At 52.1% G+C, this 19,413-nt stretch overlaps 1 protein-coding gene across 2 annotated transcripts; it reads right to left on the bottom strand.

Annotated features, from left to right (window-relative positions):
- Positions 1-2,676: 2,676 nt before the first annotated feature.
- On the bottom strand, positions 2,677-14,041 carry CFAP20 (cilia and flagella associated protein 20). 2 transcript variants are annotated; one of them, XM_035543507.2, is made up of 6 exons: positions 13,818-14,038; positions 7,607-7,686; positions 6,023-6,134; positions 5,458-5,646; positions 3,947-4,057; positions 2,677-3,153 (listed from the first exon to the last, which is right to left on the bottom strand). In XM_035543507.2, exons 1-6 carry the CDS (start codon positions 13,899-13,901, stop codon positions 3,148-3,150), a joined length of 582 nt encoding a protein of 193 aa, XP_035399400.1. In that variant the 5' UTR covers positions 13,902-14,038; the 3' UTR covers positions 2,677-3,147. The 2 variants fall into 2 exon arrangements, with proteins under 2 accessions (XP_035399400.1, XP_035399399.1); XM_035543506.2 differs by lacking the exon at positions 2,677-3,153 and having other exon boundaries at positions 3,938-4,057; positions 13,818-14,041.
- Positions 14,042-19,413: the final 5,372 nt, after the last annotated feature.

A 19,413-nucleotide genomic window follows, 5' to 3' on the forward strand; every position in this document is an offset into this window, starting at 1 on the left:
TGGCAAAACTTAAGATAAATATTTCCCTTGCCTCCAGCACCACCCAACCCACACTGGACAACAGCTGCAGAGGATTAGCATCATGCTGGAGGTATAATCCCTCTATAGAGGGGGCAGTATTTAGCGGAAGACATCCAGGAAGATACAGAAAGGGAGGAAAAAAGGGCAAGAATATGAGTTTGGCCCAGATCTTCTTGATTCCTGGATATCACCTCCATGATCAGAAGCAAATGAGACTTACTCCTCTGCAAGGCAAGGAGCTGAAGAGACAACCCAGCCCACAAGGGTACCTGCCACACACCTTCTCAGCACACTCCAGACCAGGGATGCCTGCCTGTGATCCTGCTCTTGGTGCTTTATGTCAGGATCCACTTAACAGGAAGGGGACAAAGAGCAAGGGAAAAGCCAGAAGCAGGGACAGAAGCCTGTACCAATGTCTTACTGTTCCACTGGGCTGGACACACAGACTTCTGCCCAGGCCGCAGAGCACAAAGGGCAGAAACCCTTCCCAGGAAATCCCACTGTGCACTTCTTCTGCATGGAGAACACGCATGCAGCAGCCATCCATGGGGTAGGCTCCCGTTTGTGGACCTGCATCCCTCCGGCATCCACTCTTCCCATGTAGGGCAATGCTGCATCCCAGCTGGGTCAAGAGCCTTAACCCAAGCAGTAAAAAGCCGTACCCTTCATCACAGGAGTTTTGCTAATGCACATTTACTCCAGAAAGTGACTACCGATGCGATTCCTGTGGTATTTTGGCCTGTCTGCCAGCAGCATCCTCTTCTCCTGTGGGGAGGGGAAAGAACATCCCAACTTTACTTGCCTTCACAACAATGGGATAGTTAAAGTTCCAATGGGAGAGCAGGATTAAAATAGGATTATTCTTGAACTGCACTCTATAAATCCACCACAATCTGCCCCTACAGGAAAGGGCCAGTATCTGATGATGCTCCACCTTGTACAGCATATAAACAGGAAGATTCAGTATTCTCCCTCATATTAAAAAAGTACACAGAGCCCACATAGATGTAAGGGTTTGTGGCTAGGAGTTCGTTCCAGCGAACCCGCTGGCACAGCTCCTAGAGACCGCACAGGAATTGGCAGCAGGGCCCATCTCATCCCTCTGCAGAGGCAGCCAGCTCGGGGACCCAGGGAGCCTAGCCTGTGTTAATGCAGTTAAGGTTAGTCACCCAGAGCAAGACCAAATCCTCAGTGGACGAGGGACAGCCAGCGATGGGGGCCCAGCGGGCTAGGAAAGGCAGCAGCCGTGCCGTGTGAGCATTTGGCTGCTGGCAACTTCTGCAAATGTGCTCCTGAGCAAGGGCCCTTGGGAAGGGATGCTTTACCTTGCCAGGGTTTGATGGATTCCCTCAGCAGCTGAGACTCCCCTGCTCCCGCAGGCCTGGCGAGCTTTGCAAACCTGTCAGGAAAGCCTAGCCATAGACTTCATTAAGACTGATCCCTGGCACACGGTGCAGCGTGACTCCACTTGACAAAGCTCGAGTCCAGCCAAGCCGTGACAGACATCAAAGCAAGATGGATGGTGCATTCCCACGTGGGCTTCCTTGCAACTACCAAGCTATTCAACTGCTATAAAAATTAGAAAGATTTTCTCCGTAAAGCCTTCCGCACCGATTGGCAACACGGGGTCGGTACCTCCCTTTCAAATCACGGCAGCTTCAAGGTGCATATAAGGCAAGTGCATTATAGGTGACCCGCGGGGAGTCCATGTAAAGGAGCAGCTGTGTACCCTCAGTCAGCAATGTCCAGCCTTTAAACCAGCTGGATTGAACTCAGAATCTGGTGCAGATTCAGGGCAGATATCCCCCAGCACACTCTCCTCCCGTGGACACCAGCTTTGTTTTACAGGACAATAACGTACAGGGAATTTTTCCCAATTTGCTGCACAGCCCAGAACCAGGGAGGGACCAATACCAGCCCATGGTACCCACCAGCCCAAGGAGCTGCTGGGGCTTGGCCCCAGGGAGGAAAGGCAACAGATTCTCCCAGACTTTCTCCATTACTGGTAGAGGTTTGCAGCCTCCTCTCAGTATGCCTTTCCACAACAAAGGCAAATTGGTTTGAGACAGGGAAGGGCAGCTTCAGAACAGGAAAAGACTTCCGCTTCTGTTCGCTTCTGTTCTGCTGCTTTGCTAAACCTCCCCTTTGATCCCCAGGGAAAGGAACAATTTGGCAGTTGGAAGGCTATTGTGTGCCTTTTGCTATAAGTAGCTGCTAAATGCTTGGCTGAGAGCAGGATTGAGTTGTTTAACTACACAGCTATCAGAACTGTGCCCGTTTAACAAGCAGGTAAGAACAATTTGTCACTGCTGGGAAAATGGCTTCAAATAAGCAGGGAACGAAAAACCTATTTCCATGTACCAAAAGTGAACGCTACGGGTTTTGTCACAGGTCAGTTATCCCCAGTTCTTGAACTGGAATAAGCTACTGTGTATAGCAGATCTTGTCTCCTCTACTGAAACCTTGTTATTTTTCCTCTCTCCAGATTATTGTTGTCCACATCTGTGTTGACCCTTAAAAAGTGAGGCTGCCAAAGACAAATCCAGAGACAAATCCTAACATTTAAGTTCCCAAAGAAACTCCTCAGCACTTTCCGCAGTGCTAACACATGGAAATTAAAGGACCCACCAAAGGAGGAAGACGCCAGGAGAAGACTTACAAACAAACAAAGTCATACGTTTAATAATTTTCCAAGAGCGAGTATTACATCCATACTTAGAGCATATATAAAATAAGAGATGGAAAACAAGGAAAGAAAGATAAAGTTGGTATCTTCAAGAGGGCACACTTAACCCTGTAATTCCCACTGAATCTCCCTTATTCGAAAGGGCTGTGGCCACTTTGAGCAACCTTTGTGCAACATGAGATCAGGTACTATGCCACTTGCAGTGCTTAGGCTCAGCACTTTAGGAACAGTTAGGAAAACTCTGATTCTGTGCAACTCGCACACTAACAACATAGTCCTGTTACATGGTTAATTGTGTCCTGTCTAGAAGAGGGATACCAGATGAATCAAAGCTACCCTAGACAAGGTGAGCCGATCGAAAACTTTGCTTCAGCAGGGCCTTCTCTTCCACCTGCTTGTGTTGATCCCAAATATTTCTCGCATCTCTTCTGAACGTGGTGTTATTGCTGGACAGAGCAGGGAAAAGAAAGGAGACACTTACAGGACACTAAACATACAAGTAACACCAAGACTGTACTGGGAGGGCTCAGAGTTCCCTGGACAGCCCAGAAGGCAGTGATAAATTCCTCAGAGGTGTTGCCTACTGTTAACACTGCCTCCATCTTCCACTAAGATCAGTACCCAAGATCCTTGAGATTCTGCCAAGGAATCTTCCCTGCTAAAACAAGCATCTGCACTGGGACAGCCTGGCCCTGGCAAAGGAGGTGCTTCTCTGCAGAGCCTCAAGACTGCTGCCAGTACACCGAGGACTCCTGTCCTGCCACTGGGAACGCAGAACTCAGCATCTCCTCCTGCCGGACAGCCACAGGCTTGTCTATCCCCTACCCACCCTGCAGCCCCACCACCCTTGGAAGACAAGGGCGGAGCTGCAGCTAGCTGTGAATAGCAAAGGCACCGTGCTGAGTCACAGGCGAAAGCTAAAGAGAGATGCTGGGAGGCTGCCACTCTGTCCAGCGTCCTTCAACACGAACTGAAAGGACACGGGGAGCAGCTGCACAGTTCTCTCTGCTCCTAGATGGGAATGACAACTTCCACGTGCTTTGGCAGGAAAGCCACTCAGCAAGCCACCAGACAGGCTGCTCATCCTGGAAACAAAGAGGGTGCTCCTTGGCTGCAGGCCAAAGCTGGTGACAACTCTGCTGTTAGAATAAATTCTGGATTGTACAGGCAGCAGGGAAAGGATTAATGCTAGCCTGGCCCCACTGCTGCTACTGCCCTCCTTGCCCGTAGCTAGCTCACCTTGGCCTTGTTCTGGACAGGCAGATACAGCTTAAACTCAGCTGGGAGCTCATCCTCAGAGTACAGCCGGTCAGAGAAGTACACCCGTCGGATGCGACAGTTGGCATGTATCTAAGAGTCAAAGTAAAGAGAGTGAGTCCTTTTTCCTCCACATCCAGCTTTGCAGTCATGCAGCAGTGTAGATTCCTCGGCTCAGCAGCCTGCACCACCGTTAAGTCCTTCCAGCTTGCCCATTGCTGCTAGACGGTCTCTCTCTCCTGCCCCAGCACCCCCATTACTTTCCCCCTAGCAGCTCCCCCCTTCCCCACACTACAAGTATGGGGACAACATGCCACAGCATGCCAGCTCTTCTTACTGTTAGGGGGACCAAAATCTAACCAGTCAGCCAACATCCTTCCTTGTTTTGCAAGGAAGGAGACCTATTTTGGCTACCCCACTGTTAAGTGTCCTGGTCTAAGCCTTCTCAGGAGGCCTCACCGACTCTCTCTGAATCTAGCAGAACATAAGAGAAGAAACATTGGCCCGTGCCCTCTGCTTTGCGGTAGCTGCTCTCTCCAGTGACTGAGGCTGTCTCAAGAAGCATGACCAACCTCCAGCATCTCTACCAATTGAGATCTGTCTTAGTTGCTTCATAGCAAGGAGTTCTTTGCTGTGAACCTACCTCTGCTTCTCCACAGGTATCAGCAATAGCCAGGAAGACAACTCTCAACCTGCTGCATTTTTAACGCTCCCTCTCTAGGGCCAATCTGAGGTCATGAATGAGACCGTCCAGTCTGTGCTGCCTCCACTACCAGCTGGAGTCACTCCAGTCTCCCTCGTGGGTGTGACAGAAGCCAGACACTTCCCAGGTAGGCTGTTTGCTGATCTCAGGGTAACCCCACCAGGAACTGCAGCAGTCTCTCTCATCATACTAAGGACCAGGCATGCTCAAAATAACACATGCCACTGGACACAGTAAATGTGAATCCCTAGCATAAGAAACAAGTTACATGTCCTCAGCAGGAACAAACACTGCATCATTTCCGATTCAAGAGACTCAGTCTTCACTAAGACTGCCTTCGAAGGGTCCCTCCACCTGCACTAGGAAAGAAGCCTAACCAGGGGTATGTAAGGAACGTATCACCCTGCACTGGTACGGGGCTTCCACCTGTCCCACTGCTGCCCAGTACACTTGGACAGTACAGCAGCACACAGCTAATTCCAAGCTAGCATCCACCCAGGACATATGGCACACTGCAGAGAGCTTGAGGTGGACTTTGACTCTTGACAGCCAGCAAGAGAAACAAGGTGGAAATGGACTCCTTCATCCCTGTCTAGCCTGGTGACACGAGGCAGCATCAAGACCTCCACTATCTCAGTTGTGCCTTTGCTCTCCCAGCTCTGCAAAGAGCTTGACTGGCAGAGGAACCAGATGGGGCTAAGCCTGGATTCCCAACCTCCAGCAAGGTTGTCCCAGCCAGCAAGAAGACTACCAGGTTGGTTCCTGCGGGTAGGACATTCCTGCTGCTTACCTGAACTCTTAGGGTCTCAATGTAATTTGTCCCATAAGCCCGGCGTGTGAAGTCCGAGAGGTTGAACTGGATTTGGTTCCAGCCGTCGTCCAGCCGCATGGGCATGGTGCAGATGAAGGGCTTCACCCGAGTTGTGCTCTGGTAGTTACTGGCCCGGAAGCGCCGGCGTACGTTCTTGTCATCCAGCACCTGGGGCAACGAAGAAAGGCTGCTGACCCTGACGACAGAGGCCTCCAACTCCCGAGACAGCATCTGTTCTAGATTCAGGCTCCACTTGTCTCTGAGATGGGGCTCTCCTACTCTCACCTCCTCATTTTGCAGCATAAGTATTTTTAACAGCAAACAGACCCACTTTCAGGAATAGCTGCTATGTCACTCTTGTGAGCTGACTGATGAGCTTGACAAGGTGAGCTTGTGACTGTTCGCAGAAGACCCAGTACAGCCGTGATAGCACAACTGCTTTGGAGACCGCATGCGGCTAGGGTCAAAGTTCCAGTACGAGCGCAGGCCCCCTGGCAGCTTCCTCACTAGTCCCTGAAGGGACTCCCCACTCTGCCCTCCTCACCTGCACTTCAAAAGTGAAGTATTTCTTCAGGTTCTTGATGATCATCACTAGGAAAGGTAGTTTGATGCCCAGGGTCTTCTTTGGATCAGCAGGGCATGTGATGTATGTGGTACTAAGAGGGACAGAAAAATGCTTTAGGATCTCACATGGCACAAGGCACACAGTCCCAAGTCCCAAGACTTTCACTTGACCTAATGCAATCTTGGAGGACAGGCAGGAAGACAGAGCTGTGACCATAAGATCTCAGCAACAATCAGGGCTTTCTGTAACAGGAGGGACAATTTCAGAGGTAAGCTGCAGGAAGAACAAGCTAAAAGGCCCAAAGACAGCATTTCAAACCCCGCTTTTCCCACCCAGGGCGGGAAACACCTTCTTGAATGGCTTCACCTCCCTCATTTCAAGGCTACGTCAGCACTGTTTCTTAACACAACCCCCTTACCCGAGAAGGTAGAGCTCCCCAGAGCACAGCAGAAGCCCTGTGTGCTGTATATAGCTGGGAAGACAGAGGTCACAAGCCCTACAAGTAGACGTCATGTCTGGCAAGTTCTGTATCAACACATCCTGGGAGGAAGAGCAGCGCTGGCGCAGCCTGCCTGCAGGAGAGGAGTCTCTGCTCCCTTATAAGGAGCACCCTGCTCCAAAACAGCCCGCGGCTGCGGGGACGCGGAGCCCGCTAACGGAGGAGTCCCCGTCTTCCTCTCTAGTTGGTGGGGACAGGGTGGCTAAGTGAAGCAACATAAGCTATCTGCCTCAGAAATCTCCCTTTGACCCTCCTTTCTGCTGTCAGGAGTAGCTGTCACACGTGAAGAGCAGCAGAGCAGGCCTCAGACAATAAAGATACAGAAGGCAGAGGGCTGCTTTCTCAGTAACCGGTACTGAGTGGGAACCAGGTACCAAATACATCATTTTTTCCTAAGTGATGGAAAAATAAAAGGACTCTCCCTTCAGTCCCACTGAGGATGACAGGGAATTCCAGAAGTATATCCAGGAAGAGGTCATTGCACCTCTCCTAAAAGAAAAGGCTGAGAGAGCTGGGTCTGTTCAGCCTGGAGAAGAGGAGGCTCAGGGGGATCTCATCAGTGTCTATAAATACCTGAAGGGAGGGTGCAGAGAGGACAGAGCCAGGCTATTTCCAGTGGTGCCCAGTGCCAGGACAAGAAGCAATGGGGACAAACTGGAGCACAGGAGGTTCCTTCTGAACTTCAGCAAGCATTTTTGTGCTGTGCAGGTGATGGAGCACTGGCACAGGTTGCCCAGAGAGGTTGCTGAGTCTCCCTCCTTGGAGGTCTTCATAATCCATCTGACATGGTGTTGGGCAAGCTGCTCTGGGTGGCCCTGCTGGATCAGGGGGTTGGACCAGATGACCTCCAGAGGTCCCTGTCAGCCTCACCCTCTGTGATTCCCAGAGGCATGGTACACTGCCAGAGAGGCAGCAGCGATCTGACCCCAGACCATTTCCTTCAGTTTATGGACAAAGAGACCACGGTAGAGCCTGAAGAAATGTCTGCTGGGCACCGACATCTTTCACTCAGCTCCAGGACCAAGCCCCCAGGGCACGCTAGGGCAGAAGCAGCCCTCTCCTACCTGACATTAGTTCCTTCAATCTCCAGCACCAGTGACTGGATGTCATTATCAGTGATTCGTTTGATATGGCCATTGCGCACCTGAAAGAGAAGCGGGTTAGACATTATTCAAGAGGGAAATCAAGAGACACATGGACAAGGGGAAAAAGATGCTGGGAAGACCCCTCTATATTCACTTGGCTCCTACTGCCCTGGACACCTCTGTTTCCAAGATTTGATCACCACCCCAGAGCGCCAGGCCTCCAAGGCAGAGCCTGTGGCTGCACGAAGACTGAGTGCAAGACGTGAATTTATTCAACTACGCTACAGCGAACACAAGTGACTCAAGCCTCATGTAAAACGCCCAAACAAACAAAAGGAACAATGTCAGAGCAAAAGCAATCCAAAGTGCGATACGATAAGGGGTAAAAGCAAGCATGGGCAGCACAGATGCAAGCAAAGGGAGCGACCAGCAGCCACCAGCCACCACAGGGCCTCAGCCTATTGCTGGGCACAGCTGGTTCTCTCTGCGGAAATGCAGGACCAGGCGTGGGCTTGGTTCAAACTCTTGACAAACAGAGCACACAAGCACAGAGCCATCGTCTGCTCTGCTAAGGGGCACAGCCAGCTCCCCACAGAGCTCAGGAAGGCCAGGCAGGAACCAGGAGCCAACACAAAGTTATTTTTCTCCACAAGCAAGATAGCTGAATCCCAGGGTCTAAGGATTTATTTCTTTAACGAAGCAGCTCTCTTCCCATCAAATTAATCTCAATTTAAAAGGCACTTTTGCTAATTAAGCCTTCCTCAATGCTAGATCAGCAAATTGCATCTCCTTCCAATTTCACAAATTAATTTCTTTAGCACCTATCACCACCGCTAATATTCAGGATACATTAAGCTTCTAATGGGATGGTTCCAGTCGGGAGCCACAAAATGATTTACAAGTTTGGCCATTTATCTTCAAAGTTCATTTCTTCATGGGGACCTACCCGGGTGATGTTGCACACGTTGCTGGAAGAAAGAGAAGCGCTGAAGCAGCCCACCTCCCTGCCTGTCTCTTAGTGGCTTAGAGAAACCACTAAGTGGTTTCATGAAATCTCAGCCTGGATGACCCAACCCCTGCTGCTAAGTGCCAGAGTGCAGCTTGTCCAGCCAGGCTGCTCTCAACCCCGCTCTGAGCCCACGCAAATGCTTCCAGAAAGCATTAAGCTCAGAGAGAGGATCCTCACAGGGCAACTGTATCAAAACCTTTGCATCAAATGCAGCACCTGGGGGTTTATCAGTCTGTTCAGGAAAAAACAACCACACAAGATCTGGACTCCATGCCTTTTTCCACTCTCCCCCTTACCTGCGCCAGCAGCTTTTTTTTTTTTCCCCTAAATCATCAGCCCAGCAGAAGCCCCATGTACCTCTCTCTATTATAAGCAGTAACTAGCATAAAGGAAATTAAATCCTGTAACCCACAGGGGTGTAGCATGCTGACTTAACACCAGGAAATAACCCTGCCCAAGCACGACACAGCAGCATGGAACAAAGGCTGCCTCCGCACCGTGCAGGACAGCTTTCACCAGGGGTTATGGCTCCATGCACAGGAAGGTTCAAGCTTGGACTTCTCTTGGGAAGGACAGTAACAGTACAGCTAAACATGCTTTAAACTGATTACTCAGCAGTGCTTCTATCTGCCACCTGGTCGCCTTCCTTAGCCTGTGGAAGGCTTCCCCTCCCCAGCCTGTAGAAGGCTTCCCTTCCCCAGACTACAGAGGCAATGAAAAGAAGCAACTCTTTTTCCTCAGCACGGCCAGAAAGAGGATGAAAGAAACATAAAAGAGAGGAGATACTCCCAGTAGTGGCTCTGCAATAGCCCCCATCTTGAGGGGCTTTCCTCTACCTCACAGTGAGGCAGAAAGGTCTGATTTCAGAAATTTTAGAAAGATAAACACAACACTCCACATCTCTACTTCGCTATTATTTTCTAGCTGCCTTAAGTCTACGAAGGTGGATTTTTGGAGCTGGTAGAAAGGGTAGTAGCCTTCTTAGGATAGAAAATTCTTTCAAGTTTCCTCTGAATTCGGATAACCAGGAAGTTACGTGCTGTCTAAGGACAAGCTGAAAAAGCTCATTTCACAGATGTGTATCCCAAACCTCTCAAAGGGTTTAAAGGGAGCAGCAGCTTCAGACAATTCATTGTCTCTTAACATACGAATCTCCTACAGCTGTCATTGCTGCTAGCCACACTCGGCCAAGGTAACAAAGGCCAAAGGAAAGCAAGCCAGAGCGGCACGGTCCAAGGCCGACCTCTGGAGGCTTGCTCCCGAATTGCTGCCATCATCAGATGATGATGGGCTTGTGTGAGGCTGGAGCCATACCAGCAGCTGTGAAACATGGCTGGCGCCATCGCCATCGCCCACGGCAGGCGAGGAGAGGCAGCAGAACAAGAGGCAGGAGCAGAGGCTGCCCGGCTTGGCTGCTGGTGCACGCAGACCCGGGGGGCGGCGAGCGGTGCCGACTGCTGCGCTCGAGGTGCAGAAATCTGGGGCCACCCGGACAAAGACGCTGTGTGAGGGAAGCAAAGGAGGGTCCCCGCATTACCAAGTCAGAAGGGCTGCAAGAGCCCCTGATAACACTGTGATAAGGACCTCTCAACCCCCACCACGTCAATCAGGGAAACTGCTATCTGCATCCTGGTGGCAGAACACTCATTTGATGCTCAGATGGGTATCGAATGCTGGCTGACCTTGCATGCTCCCAGCAGCATTTGAAATTGCTATGATATTCTGCCTTGACTTGCCAGCAGAACAAACGGAAAGTCCACACAAGGACTGACAGGTCTGATAAGCTCCATCAAGCCATTCCCCTTTGCTCTGCGGAAAAGCATCAGCGGGTCTCCTGGAGATCGGCAAGCGTGTCTCCACACGCTGGCTGAGGGACAACGGTGGCAGGACGCTGCAGGAACAAACAGAGGGCTCTGAACTCCACACAAAAGGCAAACAGAAACCCTCTCACTCACAGACGGGTCTCCAGGAGAGGCTCAGCAGCAGAGGAAGGCCGGAGAAGAGAGCACATGGCAGCAGCTACCAGCGGTACGGACGAGGCCGGAGGAGGGAGCCCTGCGGGGCAGTCACTGCGCTCCTGCTGAGGACCGGCTGTGGTGGTGCTGCCAGAGGGCCATGGGGCAGGATGCTGATGGCTGGGAGGGATGGGGCTCGACAGGTCTCACTGCCAGGGCCTGCCCAGAGCTTACATGCTGTGGGGAAAAGGGGGAGGAGGGCAGGACTGTATCTGGCCCCACAGAGGGACACTACGGACTCCCACGTGGCACAGCAAGGCAAGGCTCTTAGTGCCCTGCTTCAACCTCTAGTCAAGTGAAGAAGCCTTCACATCCTACTGCCTCCATCAAGGCAAGTGGTGGGTGTCCTACAAGGGTCAGACAAGTCATGCTTGACATGCTTTCCCCATGTCACAAAGGCTTGAGATTCCCCACGTTTTTCACTGGGAGGATGGCGGGGGGAAATCTCTGATATTCTGCTGATAATTTTGCAAAGACAAGAAAGACCACATTAGGACGTGTGGGGGTGGGAGGCATGCCCAGCAGTGGCAGAAGAGGGCTGAAGTGCCAACAGAGCACCACCATGCTGCAGGGACCACGGCTCAGTGGGAGCTTGTGGTGATTCTTCTCCCTAACACATGCAGACCTCAGACAGACACTGCAATGGGCTGTTCCCTGCAGGGACACGCTTTTGCTGCTGGCTGGATCCACACCAGCCAAGAAACAGCCTTGCTCAACTTAAACAGCAGAGATCCTTGAATCATAGACTATCCTGAGATGGAAAGGACCCCCAAAGACTCAATGGAGTCCAACTCCTGTCTCCAAAGACGACCACCTAAAAATCAAACCATATGTCTGCAGATCAAATTATACGTTAAAGCACTGTTCAAACGCTTCTTGAACACCAACAGGCTTGGGTACCATGACCACTTCCCTGCGGAGCCTGTCCCAGTGCCCAACCCCCAACACGGTGCAGAACCTTTCCCTAACACCCAGCCTGACTCTCCCCTGTCTCAGCTCCATGCCGTTCCCTCAGGTCCTGTCGCTGTCCCCAGAGAGCAGAGCTCAGCGCCTGCCCCTCCGCTCACCTCGTGAGGGAGCTGCAGGCCGCCATGAGGCCTCCCCTCGGCCTGCTCTGCTCGGGGCTGAACAAACCCAGGGACTTCAACTGCTCCTCAAGCGTCATGCCCTCCACACCCTACGCTATCTTTGTAGCCCTCCTCTGGATGCTCCCTGGTAGTTTTATGTGCTTATATTTTGGTGCCCAAACCTGCACACAGTCCTCAAGGTGAGGCTGCACCAGTGCGGAGCAGAGCAGGACAATCCTTTCCCTCACCAGCCAGCAGTGCTGTGCCTGAGGCACCCCAGGACATGGCTGGCCTTTTTGACTGCCAGGGCACACTGCTGGCTCATCTTCATTTTTGTAGTATTAATTACCATCAAGTTTTCTCCCCTTCCCGATGCCCCAGCCGCAAATAACCCTCTCCAGTAGAAATGCCAGAGTTGTAAGATTCCTGGGATGTCTGTGTTCGGACAGATCATCATTTCCCCATGAATAAAAAAATGGAAAAATCCTCACAACCTTTGATCACATACTCACTTCAGGCCTGCTCACTTCTCCGATATGGACTGTGGTTGGCAGTCATTATGCTTGTCTGCTGTGAAAGCACCCAGCCCAGCAGTGGACAGCCCGGGTACAGGCTCTGTCCGCATGCCTCCAGCACGCTGGCACGCACGGTGCCCTGCCAGCAAGCACACACTGCCCAAGCCAGACACTGGCTTACCCCGCTGCTGCAGACCTGGCGACTCCTGCATCAAGCCAGAGAGGTTTCCTCAGCAGCGTGGCAGCCCCAAACCATCAGTGGCACTTCCCTCGGTGTAAGTTCACACAGCCCGTGCACCGCCCAACAAAGAGAACCACAGCACAACCTGGGGTTCTGGAGGAGCTGTGTAGAGGTGACGGCCATGCATGACCTGCAAGGACTCCTCTCTCAGCTCCAACATGTCCTAAGGGCCACCCTTTGCCTCCTGCTGCCGTAAATGCACCAAGGGTGTTAGAACAGCAGTGACGAAGCTGTTACAAACCCACAACCTCAACCCATTTTAAATGCAAAAGTGAATTGAAAGACTGAATGCACTGACATTTGCAGGTAAAGAAGTCAGAAAACCCACCCCAATTTCACCCCACACCTTTGTGAGCAAGGCAGTCTTCACAAGAAGCTCGTCCAAGCTAGAGGTGCTACCTGAGGACAGAGGCCTGAGCAGGACAAGCACTCACCTGTGGCTCTGCTGCTCACAGGGCGTGGGGCTGCTGCGACCCTGGTGCTAAGGACCGGCTGCACACAAGCACTATAGCGGGTGACAAAAAGCAGCCTGCACACACACATAGGTGCTGCTCTTGGCAACACCACTGCAAACTCTGCATTAATCTTCTCCGGCCAGTGTGGTCAGGCCTTGTGTACAAACAGACATTGCTTATGTAAACCCCACGAGCCCAGCTCCTGCTGCATGCCCCACAAGCTGCACAGACACGGTAGTGCCACCACGCACAGGGCAGTTCATGCCGCTTCAGGTCTCCACCACAACCTCCTCCTCAGAGCAGGGCCAGACCAGGCTGCCTATGGCTTTACCCAGGCTGGAGACACGCTGTGTCCCTCTGCGTGCTGGCCTTGCATCGCACAAACAAGCTGCTGATCCCTTGTTAAAGCCAGAGGCGTTCACGCAGAAGCCCTAAGACAGGCACATGGGAGCAGCCAGCCCATGCGAGGCAGCCCAGAGCTCCCTGCCCGCGGGGAGGAGGCTGGGTCGGCTGTGCCTGTCCCCATCCCCACTTGGTCCCTGCACCAGCCCTCTCGGGGCAGCACACAACCCCGCCGAGCCGCCGCGGGGGCTTCTGCTTTTTCTCCAAGCCATCAGAGACCCAGGTTAGGCCGAAACGCGAGGGGCTGAACGCGCCTGGGAGCGGGGAGCCTGCCTCGGGCACGGCACCACGTCGCAGCGCCGCGCCCAAGCGGGGGCACAGCCGCGGGGGGGGGGGGGGGGGGCAGCGGAGGCACCCCGAGGACGGGCGGGGGGGAAACGCGACGCGGCGAGGCTCGGGAGGGGGAACCCCCCCCGGTTTGCGGCACGCAGGGACAGCGCCGCCCTCGGCTCGCCCCGGCCCCGCCGCCCCCGCCCCGCTCCGCACCTTCTTGTCCCAGATCTGCAGCGGCTTGCTGCCGATGCTGTAGAGCACCGAGAGGAACCCGCTCTGGAACGTGTTCTTGAACATGGCGGCGGGGCCGGGGCCGCCGCTCGGCGCAGGGACGCAGCAGCAGCAGCAGCAGCAGCGCCGCCGGGCTCGGGGCCGGGGCCGGGGCCGGTGCTGCCGGGTGGCGGCGCCGCCGTCCCCGAGGCTCCGCTCCCCGCGCAACGCCGCTTCCGGGGGCGGCGCTGCCGGGGCAACGGCGCCGAGGCCTGGGCGCGGGGCCCGGCGTTCTCCCGCCGGGGGTGGTGGTGGTGCCGGGGGTGCTGCCTCCCTTCGGGAGCTGCGGGGACACCCGCACACCCCGCGCCTGCCGGGGAAGCCTCCTGCAAGTCTCTCCCGGGGGCGTTCCCTCAGGCAGCTCTTCGGGCCGCCGTTATCACAGGACCGCAGGCTGGGTTGGGTTGGAGGGGACCCTTGGGGGGCACCCAGTCCAACCCTCTGCCATCACCAGACCGCGTTGCTCAAAGCCCCGTCCGACCCAGCTTTGAACAGTTCCAATGATGGGGCATCCGCTTCTTCTCCAGGCAACCTGTTCCAGCGTGTCACCACCCTCATCGTGAAAATTTCTTTCTTATATCCCCTCTAAATCTACCTTCTTTTAGTTTAAATTGCCCCTTGTCCTGTCACTGCAGGCTCTGCTAAAGACTTTTTGCCTTCGTTATAAGTCTCCTTTATTTATTGAAAGCCTGCCACGAGGTCTCCCCAAAGCGTTCTCTTCAGGCTATACAACCCCAGCTCCTTCGACTTCTCCTCATAGGAGGGTCTTCCAACATTTTTGTTGCCCTCTGGACCTGCTCCAACATTGCTCCATCTTGGTGTGGAAATCACAGAATCACAGAATTGTAGGGTTGGAAGGGACCTCAAGAGATCATCGGGTCCACTCACTGACACCAGAGACACCTGTCATGAGGCAGACCAGGAGGAATGCAGGCAGGGAAGGAAATCTCTCAAACACAGCAGCAGCAGCAGCGCTACCACCACAAAGACCCCAACTTCTGCTTGGTGCTCTGGGCCACGCAGAGGTCTCCTCCCCGAGCCAGCAGCTCCAGTGGCTGGCTTGTTTGTGCTGGCATGTGCAGACCTGTGGCCACCTGGTGGCCTGGATTTGTGGGTTAATGGACAGAAGCATCTTTGCCCTTCTAGAGCAGCTCCATCTCCTGGGTCTAGGAATATGGATGGCACGGCCACTGAAGGACTACAACATGCTCTCTGTTGGGTTGCGGGCAGTCTGCCCGGGGCCACTGGCATCTGCAGAAGTACCCAGCTCAGTGCATGCAGAGACAGGCACCAAAACCAAGGCACAAATGACTTTCCAAAGTAACAGTGGAGGCAAGAGAGCAAAGCGTCTTCCCATGAGTGTAGGAAACAGGTGACGTGATGTGGCTGAATGCAGGAGCAAGGGATTCTCCCTCTCTGCCCTTCACCAGCTGTCTCTGCTTAAGCCAAAATGGTGCCACTACCCTTCACTGATGCTGATGAGCAAAATCCTCTGCAATCAGGTTTTATGAAACCACTTGCACAGGAGTACATGGGTGGGTAGAGTCCTATCCCTGCAGTGTCTGTGCTGTCTGGCTGCCAAGGGACCATTTATTTGTTCAGGAAATCTCTAAGGCACAAAGACAAGAGCCAAATCCATTTCATCTTCAGAAGCAATCCTTATCTGAGCACGAGCAAGACGTGTCAGTTTACATTGTATAACCCTATTTTTTCATGCTGTTTATGTACTCCTTTTAAATTGTTATTGCTTTCAGCTCTGGCCTAGCTTCCAGTGGAAAGTGTTATCTGTTGGATTATGTCCATTGTCATGCTCTGAGATAAGGGAGCCATCAACAACTCTTGTATCTTACTGCATGACTACAAAGAAATGTTTTTGTCTTTTTCTGAACTGGGAAAAGATGCAGTGCCTTGTCAATGTCAGGGGAGGCTGATGTACAACTTTACTGTTGTGAAAATGCTTTCACATATAGACAGAGCCTTGCACAACTGAAGGGGCTTAACAGGGACAGCTTGAGCTAGAAATTACATTTTTAAACAGAACTGTATTACATTTCTACCTGCTGAAATAATGGCTATAGCGTCTACCTGCAATGCACAGACACTAAATAGCATAAAATTTATCATCCCGCATCAGTTTGATAGCTGTGCTGTTTAACTCCAGGGCCATGGATAGCTGTTGTTGCTAAGAAATACCTCCTTCAAATCCCACTGGTGATCACATCTTTTGCCAGTTGTGCTTGTCTCTCCCTTGGGCCACAAATGCTCTGACTGTGTCAAATGTACGGTCCCTTGTAGCACCTGGGATAGCAGTGCTTTCTCCTCCGTTTACAATTCCACACTATCAGGCTGTTAATTCTTACACAAACAAGTAGAGCACATAAAAGCAAGGCATGATTTAGAAATTATCAGCTATACCTTGTCAATGGTTTGGAGTACACTGTATACTGCATGATTAAATAACTTGTTCCCTTAATTAGATGGTAAGAGACAACTGGGACAAATATCCAGCTGTCATTCCTGAACAGCCTGCTCATTCACATGCTCTCCACTTACCATTTTAATGTCGTGCTTTGCTGCAAGGGATGTACATGGAATATGTTGCAGTTTCAAATTGTCTCTATTTCTAAGTAAATTCTAAAGAAAAATAATACCTGTCGTCTCTCCTCCTTCCTTAGGGCATGCGCAGGCTGAAGGAGAGGGCAGAAACAAAGATGGCATGTTAGCATAATGGGAAGTCAACACAAATTAACAGCCAAGGCCGGCATTCAGAAAGAGGTCTCTGGGAGATGTATTTTGACAGGCCTTGCACGCTGATGTTATCCACCTGGAAGATCACTAGCAAGGTGCTGACATTCCTTCCTGCCCCATTCCTCATTCCCAGGGTGTAGAGGAACTGAATTTTGGGGAGTACACAGAGGAAAAGGCCCCTTTTAAGAGAACAATCTGGTCCAAGAAGTGAGCAGCTCCAAAAATAGCTGTCCACTAAAGCATTTCCTGCCCTTCAGAGTTCCCAGCCATCTAATGCCTTCAGAGGAATAAGATCTTCAGGAAACTCCTGAAATGTTTCTCCTCTGAAGTTTCACATGGCTGGATGCAGTTACTGGAGCCAAACATAGCAGCTCTCTCTAGTATCAGCAAGCCTGTGCTTGCCTTGGGGCACACGCTCTGGGTTCATGGCCTGGGAAATCCTAACCAAGACCAATGCCCTCTCAGCATAAGCCATCGCTGGAGAGCAGAGCAATTCGTTAGTGCTGCATGTCCCAGTGGGCCAGCTGAAAGGATAGTGCTCAGACTGTAAATCCAGAACCAAATTCAGTCAGTACCTCTGTGAGCCAAAAGCCTTCACTGCATAGCAAAACAAGAGCAAAGCAATGACTTCTGCAAGGACTATGGGACCTTGGAATCTGCCCAGATGACTCCAGCCATCTCCCCCAGCTTGGATTTTCCTCTGGGACTGGGACTGGGTGAAAGGCTGCTGTAATGAGGAAACCAAAAAGGGAATTAGGAAGGAAATGCACAGTCACAACACACGGGAAGGCAAGGTGTGTAAGCAGCTTTGGATGCTGAAGGAACCTGGATGAAGGCTGTTGAAGACTGGGCCTCATGCTGGCTGAACTATGAACACTGTAGGAGGAAACAGAGGAAACTCGGCTGCTGATAAGCAAGGGATCAGAAAAGAAAAGCGGCGTGGAGAGGCAGTGTGTGCGGAAGGCAGTGCCAGCACGAGCACTTTGTCAGAGAAAGTCAAGGAAGTGGGACATGCCCCCATGGTGGCATTGCAAGGTGCAAGAATGAACAAAACCTTTCTGACTCTGGAGAAACTGAAGACAAAAAATGAGCTGGCAAATAAGAGTTTATTTTTGACAAACAACAAGAATAAAAAAGGAAAATGCTAGTCACTAAGAGCATCCTTTGGAGACCAACTGGTCTCATCAAGGCCAACTCCTGGCTCCACACAGGACCACCACCATTCTGCAGGGACCGTGGCTCAGTGGGAGCTTGTGGTGATCCTCCTCCCTAACACATGTAGACCTCAGACAGACACTGCAATGGGCTGTTCCCTGCAGGGACACGCTTTTTTCCAAGGGACATTTTGTCTAGAAGGATACTATAAGAGACAGATCCAAAAGCTTTGCTAAAAATGAAAAAGTCACATCTACTGGCTTCCCTTGGCCAACTTGGTAGGTAACCTCGTCAGAATCTGCAAAGGGAGAGTGCAGCGAAGACGGAGCCAGGCTCTTTTCAGTGGTGCCCAATGCCAGGACACAGAGGCAATGGGAACAAACTGGAACACAAGAGGTTCCTTCTGAACATCAGGAGGCACTTCCGTGCTGTGTGGGTGATAAAGCCCTGGCACAGGTTGCCCAGAAAGGTTGTTGAGTCTCCCTCCTTGGAGATCTTCAAAAACTGCCTGGAGATGGCCCTGGGTAGCCTGCTCTAGGTGTCCCTGCTTGAACAGAGGGGTTGGACCAGATGACCTCCAGAGGTCCCTTTCAACCTTAACTATTCTGTGATTCTGTAAAAGTAAATTAAGTTAATTATGTAGATCAGCACAGCCCTTCACTACCTTGCGTATGAGGGCTATCACTAGGAACTGACTTGTCAAGGGATCAAGGAACTGACTTGAACTTACCTGTACTGTTTACATTAAGGTTACCTACCACATACCATCAAGTACACATCCATGTCTGACTCCATGCCAGCACACGTCCAAATGTGATACAATGAGAAAAGTGGTGGCAAATTTCCACAGCTACTCACAGGCTTCATGCAAAGACCAGCTCCTGTATTTCCACCTCAGCTGCTGCACAGGGACAGCGCAGAGCAGCACTGTGTGCTCTTGTGCCAGCAGGACCCATGGTTCACCTTACCCAAACTCCCCTCCTGGGACCCTGGATCTGACCTTCATACAGAGCCTTGTCTTAGAGGTCTCTTCAGTCTGGGAACCTTCAGTTACTGGGGCACAGAGGAAAAAACACACAGGGAGTGAAGGAGTGGGGCAAGGCAAGAGAAATGACCACGTATAGAGTCCAGTCAGAAGGATTAGACAAGAGTTTCAAGTAGTTCAGAGTTCAAGTTAACATCCAGCCCTCAACACCGGCTTAGAAGTGAAGGCTGCCTGCTGTGGCAGTGCTGAGGGGGAGGAGGAGGAGGAGAGTCTCAGCCCAGGACAGAGGAAGAGAAGGGAGCTCCTGGAGTGCTGAGACAGCCATGAACTAGCCCCATGGGTTGGAAGAAGTGGGTACCAGCATCAGAACCCAGTCTGCCATCCAGACAGGCACCTCCAGAAGAGCATGGGGGTCTAAGAAGGAATGCTCCTAAAGGTGTCAAGTGGCCCCTTTTGCCTCTGCTCTCGGAGACTCTGTACTACCAGCTGCTCATGCTCTCCTTGCTGAGCCCACCCTGGCAGTCCACAGGGAAAGGCTTTTGCTGCAGGCATCCTTCAGCACAGCTGGTCCTGCTCCACAGGGAGTCCTAGGGGGCCAGTCCTGCCCCACAGGGCTCCCTCCTCACTGAATACTCCTCATATGCTTCTTTT

This window comes from Cygnus atratus, chromosome 12 (genome assembly GCF_013377495.2).
Source record: "Cygnus atratus isolate AKBS03 ecotype Queensland, Australia chromosome 12, CAtr_DNAZoo_HiC_assembly, whole genome shotgun sequence".
NCBI classification, from domain to species: domain Eukaryota; kingdom Metazoa; phylum Chordata; class Aves; order Anseriformes; family Anatidae; genus Cygnus; species Cygnus atratus.